Source organism: Heliangelus exortis, chromosome 7, assembly GCF_036169615.1.
Source record: "Heliangelus exortis chromosome 7, bHelExo1.hap1, whole genome shotgun sequence".
NCBI lineage: Eukaryota > Metazoa > Chordata > Aves > Apodiformes > Trochilidae > Heliangelus > Heliangelus exortis.
In genome coordinates, this window is record NC_092428.1 from 494,706 (window position 1) to 516,830 (window position 22,125).

The 22,125-nt window shown below is 47.0% G+C and overlaps 1 protein-coding gene across 9 annotated transcripts in view; it reads left to right on the forward strand.

The window, feature by feature from the left end:
* PAX2 (paired box 2) overlaps positions 1 to 21,799 on the forward strand; it is an 87,006-nt gene extending 65,207 nt beyond the window's left edge. For 4 of the 9 annotated variants that reach the window (XM_071748119.1, XM_071748120.1, XM_071748117.1 and 1 more), the window contains exons 8-11: positions 9,165 to 9,374; positions 12,842 to 12,943; positions 17,039 to 17,125; positions 18,339 to 21,799. In XM_071748119.1, the coding sequence (XP_071604220.1) occupies positions 9,165 to 9,374; positions 12,842 to 12,943; positions 17,039 to 17,125; positions 18,339 to 18,460 (521 nt within the window). In that variant the 3' untranslated portion in view covers positions 18,461 to 21,799. Of the gene's footprint in view, positions 1 to 9,164; positions 9,375 to 12,841; positions 12,944 to 17,038; positions 17,126 to 18,319 lie in introns of all 9 variants that reach the window. The other 5 variants (XM_071748121.1, XM_071748126.1, XM_071748124.1 and 2 more) reach the window with 3 other exon arrangements.
* Positions 21,800 to 22,125: the final 326 nt, after the last annotated feature.

Consider the following 22,125-nt stretch of genomic DNA (forward strand, 5'->3'; position numbering starts at 1 on the left):
TTGCATACACAAGACAAAAGTAAGCTGGTGTCCATCCACCATTTAGCAGATCTCCATCCCTCCCAGGACAGACTTCCCTGTGTGTGTCTGGGGAGCAAGGCCAGCAGGAGAGCAATGCTGTCCTTCCTTCACGGAACGCAGATCCCCGTGGCTGGATGTAAACAAGAGGCTTGAAATCAGACTCCAAGATTCAAAGGGGCCATTAAAATAATGGTCCTTCTGCCTAAGTGAAGCTGGTGCATTCCAGCCTGTTAGCAGGAGAGCAGAATTCCTGAAGGCTGGGGACACAGCACCAGCTGTGGACATGACTCTCACACGGGGACAGCAGGAGGCAGATGTGGCCACACAGAGGGGGCTGTGGGCTGAGACAGAAAATCTCCTTCATGTCCCCCCTACCCCGTGCCATCCCCACTCTGTTCCCTGCACCGCTCCCAGCTCAACTCGAGAACATCCCCATCTGATCCATCTGGATCCAAGAGTGAGAAAAGTTCATTTCAGACCCAGCTTGACACTCCCAGGTGGCAACTTAGCACTAACATCTCAATCTGTATGCGACATTTCAATCAGCACAGAGTAACAAAAGCAGAACTATTAGCTTTGGGAGCTGTTTGCTGGTGGTAATGATGGGGAAACTTGGAAACTGGAAATGAAAAGGGAAAAACAAACCCCCAGCACCCTGAAAGGCAGCAGGGGGAGAGAGGTGGAGAATTTTTCCTCTACACTTAGGCCAAGATCCAATGTTTGGATTAATGGTGCCATTACCCAAGAAAGGACTTCAGATAATGCTCATTCTTAAAATGTTTTTGCTGGCAATTAAATGGTTGCAATTATTGATCTTCATTGATCTGATGTCCTCGATTTGCATAATCTATTAAAGATGAATGATTCATGTCATGTTTGCTATGGGGCTGGGCAATGCTTTCAGGAAGGAGCAGAGAGGTAGAGGCTGGGAGAAGGCAGATTGCTTTGGTATCACAGAGATGCCCCTCCAAGAAGGGACAGGAGAGCAACAGAGAGAACTCAGCTGCTGGCTGTAGTGTCATCTTTGACATTCCTCTTTGCTCTTGACATTCCTCTTTGCCAGGGTGAGCCTGGGTGACACCTGAAACAGATGTGAAACACATCCACCCACCCACAGAGGGTACAACCTCTGGGTGCAGTCACTTCAGGGTGTGAGATTTACCTTCAGCCTACAGGAAAGTCTCTCCAGCTCAGTCTGCCCAGACAGAAAAAGTACCACCAGCTCTTTCCAAACCAGAGCTCCTTGGTGCTGGGTTCCTGCCATTTCTAAAGACTTCAGAAGTCACCCAACAGAGAGGCAGCACAATGGGAGATAAAACACAATGCACTTTACCTGTAAGGCTTGCAACTTGCTTATTGAGAAGCTACTAAAGTACTGGGGAGATCATAAAATTACAGCAGAGGTAAAGAAATTCCCTTAATTAAATCCTGGCAGTTTAAACTGAGTAGACCTTGTGTGTCAGCCCACCACAGCCAGTGAGACGTACAGTGAAAAGGGAAGGTAAAAAAGCCCACGTAAAACACTCCAGCAACTTCTACCCCTGACTGAAATGGGAGTGTGTGTCCCCTTCTCCTGGGCTATGGTTAGCACCTATCAACAGGAACAGATAACTTCTAAAATTATCATCACCCAACAAAACAGCTGCCATGTCCTGTGCAGAAAATGTTTCCTTCTCTCTGGGAAATTACTTTTTCCCTAAAGCAACAAGTATCATCCAGGGTGATAAATCCTGATGACAACCCATGAAGTGTCAAACAAAGGCATCAAAAAAGCACAATCCCCATCCATCTCACTTTCCTCCAGATCTCTCCTCTCTGGCACAGGGTCAGATGTTTTTTTAGTTTAATTTATTTCTTTAAAATTCATCCACGAATGTACGCAAAACAAAGTCAGACTTACAGACATCCTGGCTACTTACTAGGGCTGAAAGGCAAACAAAAATAGCACTGAAACAGCACCCAATTTGTTTGAAAGTTTTCAAGAAAGTTGTGATCCTAAGCCTGAAGAAATCACTGGCTGGACACCTGGATCCAAAGTTTTTCTAAAATGATAAACAACCTTTTGAGAACTTTAGCCTCCTGAAAGGTGAAAAGATCTTATCTCACTCACTTCAGCTTAGTGAGTGGACTGAAGAGAATTTGCTCAGTTCAATAGCCAGGTCATTCAAAACTAAGAAACAAACCAGGATTTGAAAAAGCAGGAGCATTTTTTTTCCTCTGTCAGTGAGTGAGTCAAGCTTGGTGTGAAAGGATGAGATTTATTAGTTCTAAAATTGGGTTCTAAAATCAGTTCCATTTCCTCCTCACATATATATAACCTTTCCTCCATCTAATAAGTCAGTTTTAATGTAAAACCTCCTTAGAAAAGCTTGCTTTTTCTGTTGCAGCATATTTAGGAAGTCAGGGTACTTGTGGTCATTCTATTTAATTAGCATGAATAATTACAAATACTGCTTTTAATTTAGTTCTAATTTCCATCTAAATATAACTTGACACAGATCACAAGTAAGAAGTTAGTAATCTAATAAAATAATAACACGGACTCATCGCTCACTATTTCCTCATATAATAACGTGTAAAGACAAATTAGATTAAACAACATAATTGTTTAAATAAATGCGCACAGATGCAGTTCATCTACTTAGCAAAAAATTGAAATAACCACGTTCAGTGTAAGTTTTGTATTTGTCAAAATGCTTGTTACCACCCATAAAACTCAACCTTTCATAGTGCAAATGGAGCAGCCTGGGGGACACATCTCTGGATGCCCCCATGCCCTGAGGATGGAGCAGCATCGTTGCTCAGGTGGCTGCTCCAGGGCTGCTCCTCTTGGAGGAGGGATTTTCTGTGAGCAAATGTCTCCTCTGGGTAAGGTGAGAATCATCCAGAGCAGCAGCACACAGGACCTCCAAATGCCATCAACTGCTTCCCATCCCTAAGAAGAGATAGCATCTTCTTATCTAGTCAAGGAATTTGGAAAGGCAAAAGGTGTCAGTGCTCTTCTCCAGGACCAAATGGCTGAGGGTGATAGATGGGCAGAGGGATGATCCCTGGGCCAGGCAGGAATAGCAGGGGGAGAAGGAATGACATGAACCATTTCTGGGCATCCAGTGGGAGTCTCTGGAAGAGGTGCCTCATGGGACTGAAAGCACATTGAAAGGAGGAACCCAGAAATGGGTGGGCCTGAAAGAAGCAATGCCCTCACCTTCCTTACATTAGCAGTAAGCAAACAACAGCAGTGAGTGACCATAGTGTTGTGAACTGGCAGTAGCAGGGAACTGGCATCCCCAGCTCCAGCTCCCTCTGCAAGGGGACAGCACTAAAGGCTGTCACAGTTTATGCTGCCAGACAAAAAGGGGCTTTTAAAAAGAAAACAATTATATGGACTTCCCCAAAATTCAGCTTTTGCCATTTCTCCTGAGGCTAAAGGGAGGATCCAATAAGCATGGCTATGATGAAATTCTCTGTGATGTAGATATTTGCCCACTGCCAACAAAGATGTGCTTTCTGAGTGTAGCAACCCCTGTCAGCAGGTGTTAATAACTGCTGGTCTCCATCAGCTCTACTGGATTTCACCAGACCAGCTGCTTGCCCAAGTGCAATTGCCCTCTGCAGTCTTTCAGAGAAATGGGACAATTCCAGCAATCTTTGTCCCTTCTTTGTATGTTTAGGATTGCTGTGGGCTACCCAGGAAGATCTGTCCTATCTCATGATCAGTCAAATATCATTGTGATGAAACCTTGGAGATACCAATAATGAGGACTGTGTGAAAACCTAATGTGTTCTAATTACATTTCCCAGCATATGTTTCAAAAGCATCTTGTTTAAGAGGTAGCATTCAAGTCCCAGCCCACCAAGGAATAAGCACATGCTGCACTTTAAGGTAGGAAGTTAATTGCCCAACCTGATGGGCTGGGACTCAAGCAAAGGGACAATACAAACTTCACTGAACTTCTGTTTGCCAAGTGCACAAGTTGCACATCTTCCACCCCCCCAAGAATAAAGCACGTCTTCCTTCATCAGCTCCATCTGTAAACAGTTGTACACAGGGCCACATGAAGCTCACTGCAGTGGAGTTTTCAAGAAAAGTTATCTGTTCAGCTTACTAGCAGAGCAGCAGTTAATCAGATCAGACACAAAAACTACATTTATAAAATTCAGTTCTATAAAAAATGGGGCAAATGGATTTCAGAACTCAACATCAGTGACGTCGTAACTGTTCTGACTCTCAGAGGAAAGAAATCCCAATGCTTAAAACATGTATTTCAACAACCTAGTAAAGTAAAACAAGTAAAACAAGTAAAACAACAAGTAAAGTACTGGGCTAAGAACACGGGTGGATGTGTACAGAAACAGAAAATAAACCTGAATGTGCAAGGCTTGCTCTGCAGCCAGCAGGAACACAAAGAGCAGATAAGGAAGGCACAAGGAGAAGCACATGAGTCTTTAGGTACTTTTCAGTTGCTCTAGCAAAGGTCTGTTATGATCACAGAGAAGGGGAAAAAATAGAATAATCTTTATATTCCATGCAAGTTGAATAATGCTCTTGCAAAAGAGACCAAGATATAATAAAAAAACCCAAAGAGGTGTTTCTTCTAACATGACAGAAAGCAGGAGTGAAAGAGATGCTGTGTTGGTCCAGTTTGATCTCTTGCATGACTTCAGAATTTCTGAGGCAGGACTCTCACAAGGGATAAATGGATGTGATTCCACTGGCTGTAACCTCAGCAGGGTATGAGCACAGAGCACCCAATCCCAATTTGTTTGCCAGAATAAAACCTTACCAAGGAATGCAGAACACAGCTATGGAAACAGATGCTTCAGTGGTGGGTGCAAGCACAGGATCCAAAACACCTGAGATAAGGTTCAGCTTTGACACAGGCTCCTAGCTGGACATGGGCATGTCTACTCTGGGCTCAGCTCAGATAAAACAGTGATCCCTGAGGGATGCTGTAAGGGTGTGTGTTCTGAAGAGTGAGGCACTTGGGTCAGAGAAATATTTGATGGAGACCTCAAAAGAAGATGAGAAACGCTGAACAGGGTGAGGACAGGGAGCAGTGTGGCTCAGTGGGTGTGCACAAGGGATGTGCCATCTTTTTAGTCATTTGCTGAGAGGGAGCAGGGTCTGCAGGTAACTTATCCTCCAGGAAGCCAGCAAAGAAACCCAAGCAGCTTATCTGGTCCTGCAGACCCCCCTTCTGCCCTTCCCCTCAGCAGCAGAGAGCACGATAAAAGCTGAGATGAGTCTCTGTAGGAACCCAGAGCTGTGAATCTTCCTCTCACCCTGTCTGTCCAAAATCCCTTCATTTGCTGGGGGAATTTAGGCCAGAGATCCCTGGTTCTAGCTCTCTGCCAGAGTAACGGAGGAGAGGGCTAGAAAGGAAGGAAAACAGCCATAACTCAGCAAGTCCAGTCAGAAAGAGAGGCACAGGAGATGCAGAAAATGCTTAGTCCTCTGCCATGTTTCCAGCTCTATCCCCACCCTGCTGACCCTTTCAGATTTCCCCACCACAACACTGGGTGGTATTTTTGGTTGCTTATAAGAAGATATTGTTTGCCATTTAGAGGAGGAAAGGAGATGGGGACAGGAACAGATTTCTGCTGCTCTGGGGAGTTGAAAACTCATTCCACTCCTTACTGGACCACAGGTCCGTATTCCAGCCTTAGGAATAAAGACACTGGGAGATACCTTGAGGTCCCCCTGAGCAGGGGTTTGGAGGGACAAGCCCCACAGCTTGCTGCCATTGGGATAGGAAGGGGCAAGTTCTCCATCAGGACTATGAGACCATTAGAGAATGGAGAAAATCAGAAGTGAAACCAAAAAAAAAAAAAAAAAAGGTGCCGCTGAAGTTTGAGGTGGTTAAAATGAAAAATGGGAGTGTGCCATTCACAGCTGGATAGATGGATCAATCAATTGATCTCGTCTACACGGACACACTTTGGAGCTATAATTCACTGCTGGGGCAATTATTCCAGCAGAGCAGTGGCAGGAGTTATACCAGAGAGAGAATTCAGGTGCTTTTAGTCAAGAGAGAGTTGGACAACAAAGGAGTAAAAATTGGTAAATGCCATCCACCAGTGAAGATACATGGGGTGTGAGTTACCTGTGTGCAGTGGCAAAGATGGGCAGGCAGATAAATAGGCACAGAAAAGCCTGGAATGTGGCTGTGCAATCACTCCCTGCCTGACCTTATCCTCGCCTTCCCTGCACTGCTCTCAGGGAGCAGAGTGCTCAGCCTGGCTGTGTCCCAGGCTCTGCCCATCTCTCCGCTTTATCCCCTGCTCTGAGTAAGTGCTGCTGCCTCTGGAAGGTGTTAGGAATTTTTCTTCCTAAGCCTTGAGTGTGTTGAAGGGAGGTCTGGGCTCAGCTCTGCTGGGAGGCTGACAGGGGCTGTGACAGGAGGACAAATAGCTCCGGGTCCCTTAACCCTGCCCAGCTTTGCAAGGCAAGGCTTGGCACTGTCCTTCCCATCGCAGGGGCTTTAGGCAGACTTTGGGGCTGCAATCCCCCCGGTGGTGTCCGGGCAGGGAGGAAATCCAGGGGCTGGAGCAGATGGGCCCAGGGCTGCTGCAGCTTAAGGAGTTATCTCTGCTCTGTTTTACAGAGATTATGGTTTCACTTACACAGAGCGCCTGAAAAATGCTGCGGTTTAGGAGGGATTATAGCTGAAAATTCCACGCTTTAAAAGAGAAATAAAGCAGGGGAGGGACCAGGAAACCCAAGGTGCCTGGGGGCTGTGTAAACAGGATTAACCTCTGCCCACAGCACCTCTTGCTGCTGCCCACCCACACTTCCCGGCTGCATCTCCTCCCCAGCAGCTCCCCACACCTGCACAGCACAGAGCTCAAAAAGGAGCCAAGGAAACACCCAGGACCAAAGTGTCCCTGGGTTATTCAGGTAGGACTGACAAACGGCCTCCTCGAAAAATATCCCTTCAAGTGGCCACCCCTGCAGACCAGGGGAACTTTTGTCCCTCTGCCTGCAGATAAATCCATCCATCCCCATTATCCAGGCTCACCATCGTCTGGGTAAGGGATGCAGCATTCTCAGACTGCTGGTGGTGACTCTGCCTGGCCTGAGGGGAAATCTGTGCACTCTTTGCCATCTGATGAGAGCAGATGCAGGAGAAAAACAGCTTTTGGGGTTCTCCATCCACAGAGACTGTCCCTGGCAGGACTGCAGGACAGCATGGAGATGTAAAAAGCAGAAGCTGGGCACTGGTGCACTGCCTGCTCTGGTGAATAACTGTGCAACCAGCATCAGAGACTCCAGATTCTATTCCCCATACCCTCCGCAGAAGGTCCCTGCCAAAGAAAGCTTCCTACAGCAAAAAAGGGAGGAGAACTGAGAATCCTCACTGAGTGTCTCAGAGACTTCACGCGAGCAACCCAAATCAAGAGAAACTGTGCACCTTTTGGCCAGGGCTGGTCCTGCCCAGTCAACTGACCCATGAACATATGTCTTTGCCACAAAGGAGTCTCAGTGATCAGAGACCTTTGATGCTCATCCAGGTTAGAGGTACTTGGAGGAGGACACAGATGGCAAACTATCATTTTGTCCAGGTAGCAAACCTTTAGGAAACAAATGCCTCAGGATAAACAGCATTCACAGCTAGAAACTGCCCAACCCTTTATTGTCTAGGTGAGGATTGCAGCCTCACAATAAGGTGCCTAGAGTTAATTAAGCCAGTTCTACATTAATAAACTCAGATTTATGACCTAATTATATGTCACATTTATATTTCTCTGTATAAATCAAAACCACCAGAACTAACTTATTTCATAGGCCATTGGCAACACTTGCTATCACAGCAGAGAGATGGCTTTCATTTATTTGCTTTAATTTGTTTACCTGAGGGTGGATGGTTTGCTAGATGATTTGGATCGGATCTGATCACATCATCCATACTTCTCTTTCAGGTGTTCATAATGAGACCTTTTATGAGACCCCCACATTCCCCCTCCTCCATTATATCTCTCTTGTCAAGGTATCTGTCTGGCAACACCATGCTCTGGGAACAACCAGAGTCAATACTGACAGCTTTTATGGGCAAAGCTCCAAAGTGTGCCACTGTGGATAAGATCAATGGATCTATCAGTCTGTCCATCTATTGATCTATCTATCTATCTATTAGTTGCACAGTCTCATTTTTCACTTTAACCACCTCAAATGTCAGCTGCACCTTTTTCCCCTGAGCTTGTACAGACTTTGGCCATTAGACCAAGCATCCTGTTTATCAGATGCTCACAACCATGCTCCTCCTGGGGAAGGCTCCCTGGGGTTTGAAGAGCCAGAGTGGAGAAACTCCCTGGGCCAAGCTGTGTGAGTGTAGCATCCCCTCATGTCCTCAGCCAGCGAGAGGAAGCAGCAGGACAGGGAGCACAGAGCTTCAGAGCACTCTTCTCCTTCCCAGCCCAATGCTTCTCCCTGTCCCCCCTCTCCTGCATGCTCCCTCCCTCACCTTCCTTCTCCTGCACCTCACTCCTCCCACTGCCACTGCACTCCATCCCCTCAGCTCCTGCTGCCCCTGCAGAGCCATCCCTGCATCCCAAGCCACCCCTACATCCCAAGCCACCCCTGCAGCCAGAGCCATCCCTGCATCCCTGCAGCCAGAGCCATCCCTGCAGCCAGAGCCATCCCTGCAGCCAGAGCCATCCCTGCCCCTACAGAGCCATCCCTGCAGCCAGAGCCATCCCTGCCCCTACAGAGCCATCCCTGCAGCCAGAGCCATCCCTGCCCCTACAGAGCCATCCCTGCAGCCAGAGCCATCCCTGCATCCCAAGCCACACTTGCCCCTGCAGAGCCATCCCTGCATCCCAAGCCATCCCTGCAGCCAGAGCCATCCCTGCATCCCAAGCCACAATTGCCCCTTCAGAGCCACCCCTGCATCCCAAGCCATCCCTGCAGCCAGAGCCTCCCCCCGTGCATTCACTGCTGCTGTCTCAGCACTGGCTCCTCTGACCTACTCCTGACTTTTTTACGTTTTGTATTTTATTTTTGTTTTAAAATTAATTTCCCTGTAGATTTTAACCACTCCATTTTCATTTACCCATTTTGTTCTTCCTCTCCTCCCTTCCCCACCCTTCCTCTTCCTCCCCCTGTTCCCTTTGTCTGTCTGTGTCCATCCCTTACCCTACCACAGAAAACCTCTCCTCTCCCCTCAGTATAAAGCAAGAGCCTCATGGAGCCTCTCTCACCCCTTTCACCCCCACCACGCCGGTCGGCTCTGGGCAGGCTGATCTTCAGCCCTTCCACATGGCCCTTTCAGACGATGCCTCCACGCCTTGCTACAGTGCCTTCCTCCACCATGGTGCCCACTTTGGGCAGCCCAGCAGCCAGCCTCTGATAGCAGGTAACCGGCCACACGCCCAGGGGGGATGCTGCAGGAGAGGGGTTCAGTCCCCCCGATGGAGATGGGGTCACCAGGAAATGCTGCAACCTCTTTGAGTGCAAGTGGGAGACAGAGCAACCACCCACCCCCCCAGCTCTGTCCATGCAGCACCTCTTCTCAGCTCTCACGGGGAGCCACACAAACATTTCATGCCCACCCATCATTTTCTAGACTAAAGCAGTTGTACATCCTTAGGAGAGACTGGCTTGGTACAGAATAAAGTTAGGTAAATGCAGAGGCAGTGTGTGAGCACTGCCAGAGCTCTGCTGTGAGCAGCACTGGAGACATCTGGTTTGGGGGTGCCAGGGTGTCCCCACCCAGCTCAGAAACAGGGAATCACCCCTGGATGCCAGGACCAGGAAGGGAGGCTGAGAGAATGTAATGTCTGACTGGCAGGGGAATACAGACCAGAGGTAGGTGGGCTCTAAGGGAAGGACAGGAGTGAGGAAATAGGGTGCAGGAGATGGCAGAGCTTGGGAGCAGCAGGCTGGAGGGGAGGATATGGAGGAGGGAAAAGTTTTAGGTAGGTGCTAGGAGAAAGTCCCATGTGATGTGACTGAGGGAACATTGCTGCAGAGGATCAGAAGTGGCTTGGGTAAGAATTAGTGGCTATCAGGTTAGGTGACCACTGGGGCTGTTGAAGGTCCATGTATTATTTTCCTCTTTTGACCTAACATCCTCCCTTTGTCTTGTCAGCTAAGATTTGCATTAAACCTCTCTGTAGAAAAGCACCAGGTAATAGCAGAGATGATTTTTGTGTTCATAAGACTGCCTTGGTCGGGTCTGGCAGGAGCCAGTAAGAACCTCTGAACACTTGCTAAGCCAAGGAGTCTCCTGACAGACTCTGCCCAACAATCCAGTGCTCTGGGGACACAGCCAGACGTGAGCACCCTCCAGCCTAGAAGGCACTGAGGCTCAGGAGGGGCACCTGCCTTAGGACCTTGTGGAGAATGGGAGAGAGTGCTCAAAAGCCCAACCAATGCCACAGGGATGAAGGTGGCATCCTCTCTCATAAAGCCCTTGAGGAGGGGAGGATGGCTGGAGCTGGAAGCCTGGGATGAGCAGGAGAGGTGGCACAGCCCACAAGTACAAGGATTTAATAACCCTGTCTACTGCTGGTCATGAGAGGAGGTGATGGAAGGGGCTGCCTGAAGTCCCCCTCTACAAGGCTCCTACTCCATGTTGCTGATACTATACTTGTTTGTTATCTTCATTTTCAAGGTTGGGGTGTTGACAGGTGATCACCTCCCCACGAGTTTTCCACACTGAGATTTGAACATCAGGCTTTGTGTGCTCATGTCTGAATAAAAAACCAGGGGCATATGTGGATAGACTGAGTAGCAGAGTGAATGTGGATGCATCCCCACCTGAATGGAAGTGTCAAAATGAATTAATTTTGCCTGCTGCTACATAATGTTCTTGCTAACTTTTCAGTGCCACTGTCTTCTCAGGCATCACCTGTTGTTATTTCTCAGGCTAGCCACTCTATGAAACCAAAAGGACACAAATTTTTAGCATAAAACTTTCTTGCCTTAAAGGAACATGAGGCAAAACCCCCACCAACTCCATCTAGTAGGTGTCAATCATACAGCTCAGCACAGAGCTGCTGATCACTAACAGAATGATGGGGAGAAAAGAGCAGAAGTGTGTATAATACCAATCCCTGAGGCATTCTGTATTTATTTTTATCAATATTGGGGAGTGGCTGCACAGTGGCTCAGCTGCTGCCTGGTAGTTCTGTGTGCTAAGAGGAGGTGAGCTGGGAGCACCACCACGGAGCAGGAACCTCTGCAGGGAGACAGAATGAACATTTGCATTTCCTTTGCCTTGAGGAAATGGCCTCAGCAATTTTAGTCAAGACATCTGAAAGCAATGGCACTGGCTTAGCCTGCCTCACCCCAGAGAAACTTCTTCCCTTCGGGTTAATGCTCCCTGTTGATTAGTTTTTGCTTTGCTGTGTAACTGTTATTTATTTCTGATTGCCCAGCCAAGGTTCATGCTTCTTCCAGGGCTTGCTTTATCCATCAGCATTCTGCCACCAGTAGAACTAAACCCATTTTTACTCTTCCTTCCCTGACACAGCCCAGCACACCTCCAGTCACTGCACTGGTGTTAATGGGCCATACCTTACCTGTCACTTCCAAAGGTGAATCAGAGCCCAGCCCTCCAGTTAGAACAGGCAGGAGAGGCAAAACCAGCAAAGGAACAAGAAATGGCACAAACTTCTTGCTGAGCTGCAGCTCACCTGGGGAATGTGCAAGGCTTTGGATGCCTGGTGCAGGCTGAGATCTCAGCAGGCAGCATAGGAGGTTGAGCTGGAAATCTCCCAGCAGCTGTGTGGGAAACATTATCTTAATTTATTTAGCCCCATTTTTTTTTTTTTTTTTTTGGTTGGTTGGTTGCTTGCTTTTTTTGTTGTTGTTTTGTTTTGTTTGGGGGTTTGTTGGCTTTTTGTTTGTTTTGGGTTTTTTTGTTTTGTTTTGTTTTTGTTTTGGCTTGAAACTCCCAGCAGCTTCTGGGATGATTTTAGTTCATTTAAATGCAATAAGCACTAACAGCAAAATGCCCTTCTGGCTGGCCCATTTTCAGGCTAACCAGTCCAAATGAGGAAATGCCTCTGGCATCAACCAAGAAGCCTCCAGCTGCACTTCCTAAGAGATGAAAAATAAACTACAGTCATCCACCTAGTCCACACCCCTCTCTACTTCTTTGGTGGAGAAAAGATGTCATGGCTCTAGGTGTTACTAACCAAAACATACCTGTAATATACAGGAAGTGGACTCCAGCTAATTTGCATGATCCTATTATTATATAGATTACATCAGCAGCTGGAAGGAGCCCAACCAGTATTGATTCCATGCTAAGCACTATGCACAAAGTGTGCCCTTGCACCAAAGAGTTTGCAGCATAAAAAGAAGCACAGAGAGGTGAAGTGACTTGCCCCAAATCATCAGCAGGTGAATGGCAGAGGTGGGAAGAGAGACAGGCACAGAGAACTCTTGGATGACTTTCCAGGGCCTTGCACACTGCTCATGCCCTACGTGAACATCACCACAGTTCTGGAACTGCATCCACTGCCTCTAGATGAGACCTCAGCTCCCCTGGCAATGAATATGCTGCCATTCTCTGTGCAGCTTAGGGACATTGTGATTTACTTAAAACAGATCCAAAAGCTATGTTGAGCAAAAATTATCTTGACTCTCACAAAGCAAAGTGTTAACATCCAGCCTCACAGTGGGAGATCAAAAGAGCCACGGTCTTCCCACAAAAATCCTCCATGGCTGGACAGCACTTAGTGCAGAGAAGGCTGCACATCACTTGAATATTAATCTGCTGGTCGTGTGACAGTGGGACAAAAGGTGACAACAAAGTAAGAGTGAAAGATCTTATCCCTCCTGATCACCTCTCCTGGTTCTGTCCCTCCCCAGGTCGTGACATGGCAAGCACCACCTTGCCTGGCTACCCACCCCATGTTCCTCCGACCGGGCAAGGCAGCTACCCCACCTCAACCCTTGCAGGAATGGTTCCTGGTAAGTCAGCCTCAGCCCTCAGTCCCTGTGCACACGTTTGATCAGGAGAGCAGCACCCTGAGAGCTCTCACAGCTGCCTTAGCTCCTGCTCTGCTGATAGGCAGGTGCCTTCCAGAGAGGTGCTGTAACCTAACAGCTAACAGCCCTTGCTGGGATCTCTTTCCCCCTAGTAACTCATTCACTGCTGCTATGGGCAACTGGCTATCTATAACCTGTGGCAATTAATTGGTAATTAATTAACCTTAGCATTCATTAACTAATGTAATTATTTTCCAATGACCCATGCAGATTATTATGTACTGCTTGTGGCTCAGGATATTCAGCTGTCCACTAACTTAGGGTAACAGCTTACCTTCTGTCTAAACCCAGGGCACCAAACTGAAAATCATCCATGGTAACTGAGTACCTGCAGGTTTTGGAGACCCACTTGTTGTAGCTGAGAGCTCAGCAATGATTAACAGCATCTCAGCAGAAACTAACCACTCACTCTCATCCACCAAGCACTTACCCACCTCCTGTTTGTAAGATAGTGCCTCCAGTCCAAGAAACTAGCTACCTAATCCCATGTCCAAAGGCAAACTGTCCCTTTGCTATGCCTTTGGAGCAATATATTTTCTTGGCAGAGGGATTATCCCACTGCTTCCGAATGCCTGGGGAAGGGGAGGAGCAGAGCAAGCACGTATCAGTACTTCTTGAAAAGATATCCCAGCCTCTGACACCTTGAAGCTCAGAGACCTCCGAAGCCAGGCTCAGTGTCTTTCTATTTAATGTTAAACACCCTCGACAGGTTTCCCCTCCACAAACTTAAGCAGTTTTTCTTGAGCCTGTATCAGCCTTTAACATCTGTAGTAACCTTTGACAAGAAGTTCTGCAGCTGCACTACATATTGTGTGAAAACTACCTCCCTTATTTGTTCTGAGCTTGCCACCTGCTAGGCTCACTTCATGCCTCATGGTTTCTGTATGAGAAGACTAAACGTGCCAAGATTTAAATACAGATACCAAGAAATACTGTTAGTAAAGGTTCCCAGAGCACAGATTGCACAGAATATAGGCCTCACGAGATCGATCCTCAGTGCCTGCCTGCAACCTCTCTAAAGAGTCCAGGTTAAACAGAGAAAACAAAGATGATGTTGCCAGTGGTTTGTTACCTGCCCCTTGGCCAAGGGAGATGAGGGGCCAGAGCTCCAGCTGCCTGGAGAACAAGGAGCCAGCAAGATGAGCGTGGAGAGAGCACCTTAGGAAAGGTCCTGCCATGCAAACAAACACTGCTGCCCAGCTGGGAGAGGCTGGGAGAGAGAGGCTCTGTCCTCTCTAAGTAAAGAGCTAAAAATAGAACTATGCAGAAAGCAGAATTTCCAACCCCTGCAAAACTCTTGATTTTTTGATATTTGTTTTCATCCTGCATCGGGATGAGGAGTCAGAATCTTGAAATAGTTCAATTTGCAGACATCAGGATAAAACATTTCAATAACGTCAACATGTTCTAGATGTCAAGACATGTTAAAATAATAAGAGTTGAAAGGAAATTAAATGAGATGAGAAAGCCAACATGAATCAAAACAAGAAAGTGGAAACATAATACTTTGTTTCAATTTGCAGTCATTTCAGAACTTTTCTTTCCCAAACTCCATAGAAACTGACAAGCCCCTGAACACATTTCCATTGCCAGGAAACAGCATTTTCCAGTGGAAAACTGTACCTGAGAAGATTCTTTGACCAGTGCTAACCAAAGCTGCTCTGGTCTACCCATGATAACCTTTCAGCAGAACTCTGCTCGTGTAGCCTAAAGAAGAGCTTGAGTCCTGCAAGCAAACACCTGGGATGTTGGTGGGGAGGATGTGGTGAGAAACTTCTCCTGCATCTGCCCCAGGTGTCTGGGATCCAGCAGGCTCTGAGCAGACACTCGGCAAGGCAGGGGCGGTCACCCCAAGGGGGATGTCCCAGCTCCTGAGAGATGTTACCTGCACAGCTCACAGAGCATCTCTGATCCCTGCCTCCATCCTTCCCTTGCCCAGAAAGGCCCCCGAGTCCCTGCAGACCCCCGTGGTGGAGTGAGCATCCTCCAAAGGGAAGAGGAGTTTGCAGAGGGCAGGGAGGATCCCGCAGAGGGCTGGGGCTGGGAGCAGCAGGGAGTCGTTAAACAGAATCCGATGCTGATGAGGAAATTACACTTGTTTCATTAGCGATCGGGGAAGGCGATAGCTCAGTTCCTCTTGGTCACAGTTGAGCTCCAAAGCTCATTATCCTGCTGCATGCATGCTTTCACTCCTCGTCAATAAACACTGGTTCCAGTGGCTGCTCTCCCTCCTTCCCAGCTCTCCAGAGTCTGGGCTCTTTCTCCTCTGCTTAACCCGTGCTTTAGGAGCACCAAAACCCCTCAGGGTGAGAACTCGGGTGGGAGAGAAGCCTGGAGACATCAGAGAGATCTCTCCATGCAGAGAAGTGGTGTTTACACGAGGAGTTTCAAAGCAGAAATTCTCATCTGCTTAGTTGTGTTCCTCCTTTAAGGGGAACCCTCATTCCAGTAGATCACACAGCGAAGTCATTTCAGAGGAAATAAACCTGGGCTAAGAACTGCTTTTTGCTGTTGCATCCTATCCCACAGCATCTTGGTCCCCTTAGCAGGTTTTCATCAATCCCTCCCCAGCTACCTGCCAGGATTTTCAGTGCAGGATGTTTCAGGACAGGGAAATATGCTGAGTTATTACCATTGAAACAGCAATTAGCAAGCTCCCCCTCAGAAAACGGTGTTTTATGCTGAGAGTTAAAACTACTGTGACTAAAATACCTTTGGGTGGTGATTGTTTTGTCACCACACAAATTTTCATACTGACTCCTGTGCTCAGTGGCTTTAAACCAGTGCAAATCCCCTGACTCCAACAGACTTCATTCCCACCATTTGAAAATCCACGAGCTGGACTTTAACTCTCTGATGAGGAGAGATTTGCAGAAATTACAGTATTATTAATTGACATTTCTTTGGTAACTGTGCCACAGGCACCCATCACACCTTGCACTGCCTTCTTCCCTTGATCCCTGGTATCCAGCAGGAACCCCAGATGCTTTCCAAATGCTTCTGGTGTAACAAATCCACCCTTACCTTAAGGCAGACCAGAAGCCAATAGTCACTGTTCTTCCCCTGACTTTTAAGTGCACAGTGCTTTTCAGATGGTACTGCCTGCAGTTGCAGTTGTGCTCAGATAAGGGCACGTTGTCACTTCACAGAATTGCACATTTTTAACTTTTGGGAGATTTATTTATTGTGAATGCAGCACCATTCCTCCTCAGTTACCAAGTGTCATTCCCTTAGCCCTGCACAGCCTTCTATAAAGCAAGCAGGCTCAGCTCCTTATGCACAATAAAACTGAATATTTGAGAAGCCCCTACAACATTCAAATCTTGGGTCAGAATCTTATTAGACTACAAAGCTCAACAACTATTTCCCTCCAGTCATTAGAAAATTGGCTTCCAGAACTGGAATACAGTAAGTTTTCTCTGTAATTCATTAGCTAAGCATAAATTACTTTCCTAACACCATCACAATGAGTAAGAAAGAAAGTGTGCTTCATATGCTTGCCATTTGGTTTTATATTTAAGCCCACCCTTCTCCACAAATATATCATCATCCTCAGTGCCCCACAAACAAAACTTAGCAGCCACCAAGAGCACTGCTAATTGTGAACTTGTCCCAGCAAGCGCCCATGCCTGCTGTCTTAATGCTACTGGAGAACCTTAGATTTTATTTAAAAGAAAGCTAAGAGTTAACTGCAGAAAAACCTTGCACCTGCAATCCTACTGCAACCTGAGAATGAGAAGGCAATGAAAAATAACCCGGTCGAATTATTTATATAATTGAATTTAATTATTTTAAATTCATTTCTTGATTCTGAAGAGGTCACTCTGACAATGTTTAATTGTGTGGGTAAGCAACATCTCACTGAACAAACCCTACAGAGTCCTGGAGGGCACAGTCCCCCCAAGGAAGCTCCATCCCCTCTGGTTTTCCAGCCTCCAGCAGGGAGACTGCCTGGCTGGCCCAGCAGAAGTAAAGCTCCATCCCTAACTCTTCCACCCCACTCTTGGTTCCTTGCAGGGAGCGAGTTCTCAGGGAACCCCTACAGCCACCCTCAGTACACAACCTACAACGAGGCCTGGAGGTTCAGCAACCCCGCGCTACTAAGTGAGTACCTGTCCCTCAGCACCCCAGCCTCGCGCTCCTTCTGTTTGTCTCTTTGTTTGCTTTTTTTTTTTTTTTTTTAGTTTTTTTAGCCTTTTTTTTTAGTTTTTTTGGTTTTTGGTGTCTGTTTCTGAAGAGGGCTTTCAAGCACACCTCGTGTGTGTTCTGTACCTATCCTGAAGCCACTTCTTCTCTCCTGAGATGGTTCAGAATTCCAGTTTAGCTCCGGCTTCTCCATGGGCTGCATCCACAGTTGATCCCAGGTTAGATCAGAAATTAAACTCAGGTGCTGCTACTCTCTCAGGCAGCATCCATCCAAAGTCTGATTAAAAATCCAGAGTAGGTTTCACACCTCTCCCAAACTAAACCCAGAGTGAGTTCCTGGGGATCTGGAATTCCCACTGAAGTTTTTCCTATCAATCCAGTTGAAAGATTGTGTCCAGAGTGGGGGAGAGGCTGCCATCTGAGTTTCCTTGCAGGGCCATGTCCATCTCTAGCAACCAATATGCCCAGGAATAGTCTTTTTTCAGAGGAGAAAAAAAAAAAAGCTCCTACAGGATCATTCTTCTAATATAACATTTCTTTTCAAGGGAATAGAAAGAGATTTATTATATGTAAAATAAATCAGGTGTGATTATTGCCTATGTATTTACTGAGGTTTAACAACTGGATAATAGAGGCACATTTTATTCCAGAACTGTTAAATCTTCACAGTAAATGTGATCTTAATAATCAATCACTATTTAACACAGACTCAATAACCATCTTAGAGTGCTTCCGTGGCAAATGCGACCAAAATCCCAAGGAATAAAAGCGTAATTTTGTTTCATTTCTGCTGCCCTGGTTTTGAAAGTGACCCGTCAGACTTTGCCAGGTGTATTCAGAACATCTGGGCCTGACACTTTCCCTGTGCCCAGGGATCAGGTGTGGCACATCCCTGCTGCCATGCTCAGAGCCTTCCCTCTTGGCACCTTGCTTCCACTGACTGCCCAGTCCTCACCTTTGTTCTTTTGGTTCCTTTCCTTTCAGTTCTTCCTTTCCTTTTCAGTTCTCCTTCGTTTTTTGTTTTATTGTGTTTGTTTGATTGTTTTATTTCCGTTTTTTGATTTTTTTAATTTTTTTTCTTTTTTTTTTTTTTTTTTTTTTTTACTGTTTGTCCTTTCAACCAGTCCATTCTTCTCCTGTGTTAACTTTCAGGTTCCCCTTATTATTATAGTGCCACATCCCGGGGCTCCGCACCTCCCACTGCTGCCGCTGCCTATGACCGCCACTAGTTACCATGGAAACCACATGAAACTGCAGGGCGACAGCTTAGGCCTCCACATTGTACCTGTCTGATCACCTCCCTCCATCCCTGGGAAGGCTGAAGAGACCTTCTCCGTTCCTCCTAAACTCCAGTTCCTTCCTCTCCGCCGCCGAGGCGCCGGACCCAGCGCTCCCTCGCCACGACCGGACCCAGACCCAGACCCAGACCCCCTGCCCTGCTCTGCCCTGTGCCAGGCCCAGTCCCCGTGGCTTCCAGGACTCCGGGGGGACAGGGGAGCAGTGCAGATGGCACCCACTGCCTGACAGGACCCCCCCTGGGAGCAGGACGGTGCGGGGGGAGCAGGGGACCACGCCGCCCATCCATCACCCTTCCCCAAGGATCTGCTCCTCTCTGGTGGACTTCTTGATCCCTGGGATGCTCAGCCCTGCTTCCCGGGACAGGGAAGAGGCTGGACAGAGCAGAGCTGGCAGCACCCAGACCCGGCCCAGCTGGCGACGAAGAAAAAGGACCAAGTAACTATCTGCACCCCAGCAGGGGTTTCTCTGTGCACCTCATCCCCGCTCTCCGGCGTGGCTTCCCCCAGAGCTGGCTGCACCTCACGGGGGGTGACTTTGGTGACTTTGCAGGCCAGAGTTGGGAGGAACCTCACACCTACACCCACAGTTTCTGTGACACACAATCAGCTCAGACAGGAGGATGGAGCAACACTTACAAACCAACCGACGCAATGAAGAAATATATAAATAGATATATAAATATAACTGTGTTTTTATGCTTTGTCATGAAGGTCTGTAAAAAGAGAAAAAAAAAAAAAAAAAAAAAAAAAAAAGAAAAAAGAACCAATCCCCAGTTTTCTAAAAAAACCCAAGCAAACAAAAACAACAAAAAAACCAAAATAATAATTAAAAAACCCTACAAAAATAAAACTCCAAGTCCCATCCCTCCCCACCACCCGAATGGCAGACAAGTTCCTCTGACGTTTGATGCTCCTCTTTCACTCTCGGGTTTTGTTTCTTTTCTGTTTTGCACTACAATGGGATGGTGGTATTGGAGAGGATTGGATGCCAGCTCCACCCCAGTCGCCTCCTCCCCCTTTTCCCAAATCCTGTCTCTGGGGAGCAGTGTGGACAAGTCACATCTGACAAAGTTACCAAACACATCAGTCGGCAAAAAAAAAAAAAAAAAAAACCAAACCAAAAAAAAAAGAGCACTCTGAGTCAACAAACGTTTTCCATGTCACTGCCTGGCAAACAAAGACACCGAGCCCAGCTGCGCTCTCACTGCGCTGCGTGCTGCAAAGGCTGGGGCTTCGTGTGGGCCCTCTGACTGCCCTCTGGACAGCTGAGACTGAGATGGACAAATTCAGGATTGGCTGGGATTTATTGCTTGGTTCCCTGGCCCTTAGCCGCCGCTCCTCTTACCTGAACCCCTCTGCCCGGGACGACTTCAGTTGACCCAGACCCCAACTCTCGCAATTTTAGCTGTGCCCCACGCCCCTTCTCCAGATCCCCACAGACAGCTGGTGACAACAGCCTCACCATCTCTGCCCAACACCCCATTTCCTAACCACTATAGCTCTACGGGACCCCTCTGAGTCCCAGTGCCTCTGCTCAGACACCTCCTAATTCCAGGCCTCCATTCAAACCCACGTGCTTGCATTCTGCCGGCCAGTCCCAAAATACAGCCCCATCTTTCCATCTTCAATCCTATATTGTGCACCCTAATATTTACCCCTTATCCCAAACGCTCACCTGATGATTCTCTAGGGATTCTCTGCTCTTTTTTTGGGCTCCCAAGTGACTGGCAAACACTGTTGTGCAAAAGGCTAACTGTCAATAGAAGTGCTTATTACTCCTGTATCGTCAGCAAACTCCTCAACTGTTCCTTGCACTGACACTTCCTAAAAAATACTCAAAGAAAACACGAAGGCAGCTATAGCCTGTCCCCAGGGCATTGAGTCTGCCAAAGTAGATCCTTGTTGTTTTAGAGAGGTTTCAGATAAAGCTTGTGGGCTACTGTCCACGGACAAAGACAGGACTGAGAACCAAACACCCGGAGGGCATAGAAGTGAACAGTGGAGCAATCTGTACAGCCAACATGATGTATAAAACCCAAAGTTCCCAGCCTCAGAGGAGATGTGGTTGTGGACTCGGTATTCTGTCTCCAAGTTTAACTTGTATGTATGAAATCCATCATCAGTAAACAGCTGTGTTGATCCCAAAGGCCCCTTTCACCTCACACTTCTAGCCCTTGCATGGCTCTAGCTGATTATAGGTCTGTGTCTTCTTTCACGGGATGCCCAAATGATAAGGGTATTTTTTTTTTCCTTTTTTCTGGGGGAGGGGGGTGTGTTTACATAGAAGATATAGAGCTAAAATCTGTTCCTGTACAGAATAAAATCAAAGAGGTTACTCCTGATCTCCTAAAAGTGTCATTCTACACGTCTCACCTCTGAGTAACCTGCTGCAATCAGCAGAGCTGTTACGCTGACACCAAGACCAGAATCTGGCCCATTATTTCACCTGACTCGATCCGAGAAGAAAATTCTGAGTGGTTTAGAAAACTTTCCTTTCCCTGCTCCTTCTGTTTTCCTCCACAGACACCAGGTAGATGCTGGACCCTGTTAGCAAAGTCTCCCTCTCAGTCCCTGAGTGCTCTGCTCCTGCAGCACCCAAGGTTCCCCTGGCGGGTGGCTGGGGATGGGGCAGGAAATCCCAGGAGCAGCAAGGAGAAGCTCCTGAGGAGGCCAGGGACCAGGAGACTGCCACCCCTCACACACCTCACGAGAAGCCAGCAGCTCAGAAAGCCTTGTGGCTCTTGAATGGCATTTCACTAAACTTGAGACACGAGCTGGGGTACAAAAGCAGGATTTGGTTGATTGACCCTCGGAGTGCCAAGTCCACTGTTGGTGTAACTCCACTGATAAAAGAGGATTTCCACCAGGCACTGGATTGGTCTGGAAAGTTTGACCAGGAAAAATTAAAAGGAAAGCAGAATTATGCAAAGGACTGGGCAGTCTAATCCTCTTCCACCACCATCTGTAGACCCCCACGCGAATGTACTGAATTACATTTGCCAAAGAGTTTCTTGTGTTGGTTGTTTTGATTTACAGTCGGTGGATGCATTGTAAAGCAGTATTATAGCTAAAGTCTAGTAGCTGACACAGGGATTTATGTGGTGATATTATGCAGAAGAAAACCATCAATATTCATATAGATTCCATTAGACTGGACTATGCAGGAAACGCAGAAATTCTACCAATTATTTAATATTATGTTATTTGCAAAAACAATTGCTGCTTTGTAGGAAGATAATGTGTGTAATGTGAAGGCAATTCCTCTTGTATATAAGTTCATCTCCATCTTCATCATGGTAGTTATTAAAACAGCCTCGTCTCATCCTGTAGATAAGGAACACTCTGTCTGTACTGTGCAAGTCTCGTGCTCACTGAAAACAAAACAATGTGTTCAATAAAGCACAGCACAAATCCAGAACCTGAGGGAACAACCAAACTTTGAAAGGACCCCTTCCCCAACAGGTCAACAGTTGCTTTGTTATAGGTGGATTTTCTTTTTTTTCTTTTTCTTTTTTTTTTTTTCTTTAAAAAGTTTTACAGGAAAAAAAAATAATTGGAGGAAGAGATCACTATGCAAAATCCAGTGAAGTCTAAGATTCACATCTTTCTCCATTCTGCTGTTTCCTCCCTTTTGTGCATTTCTTTCTCACACCCTCTTCC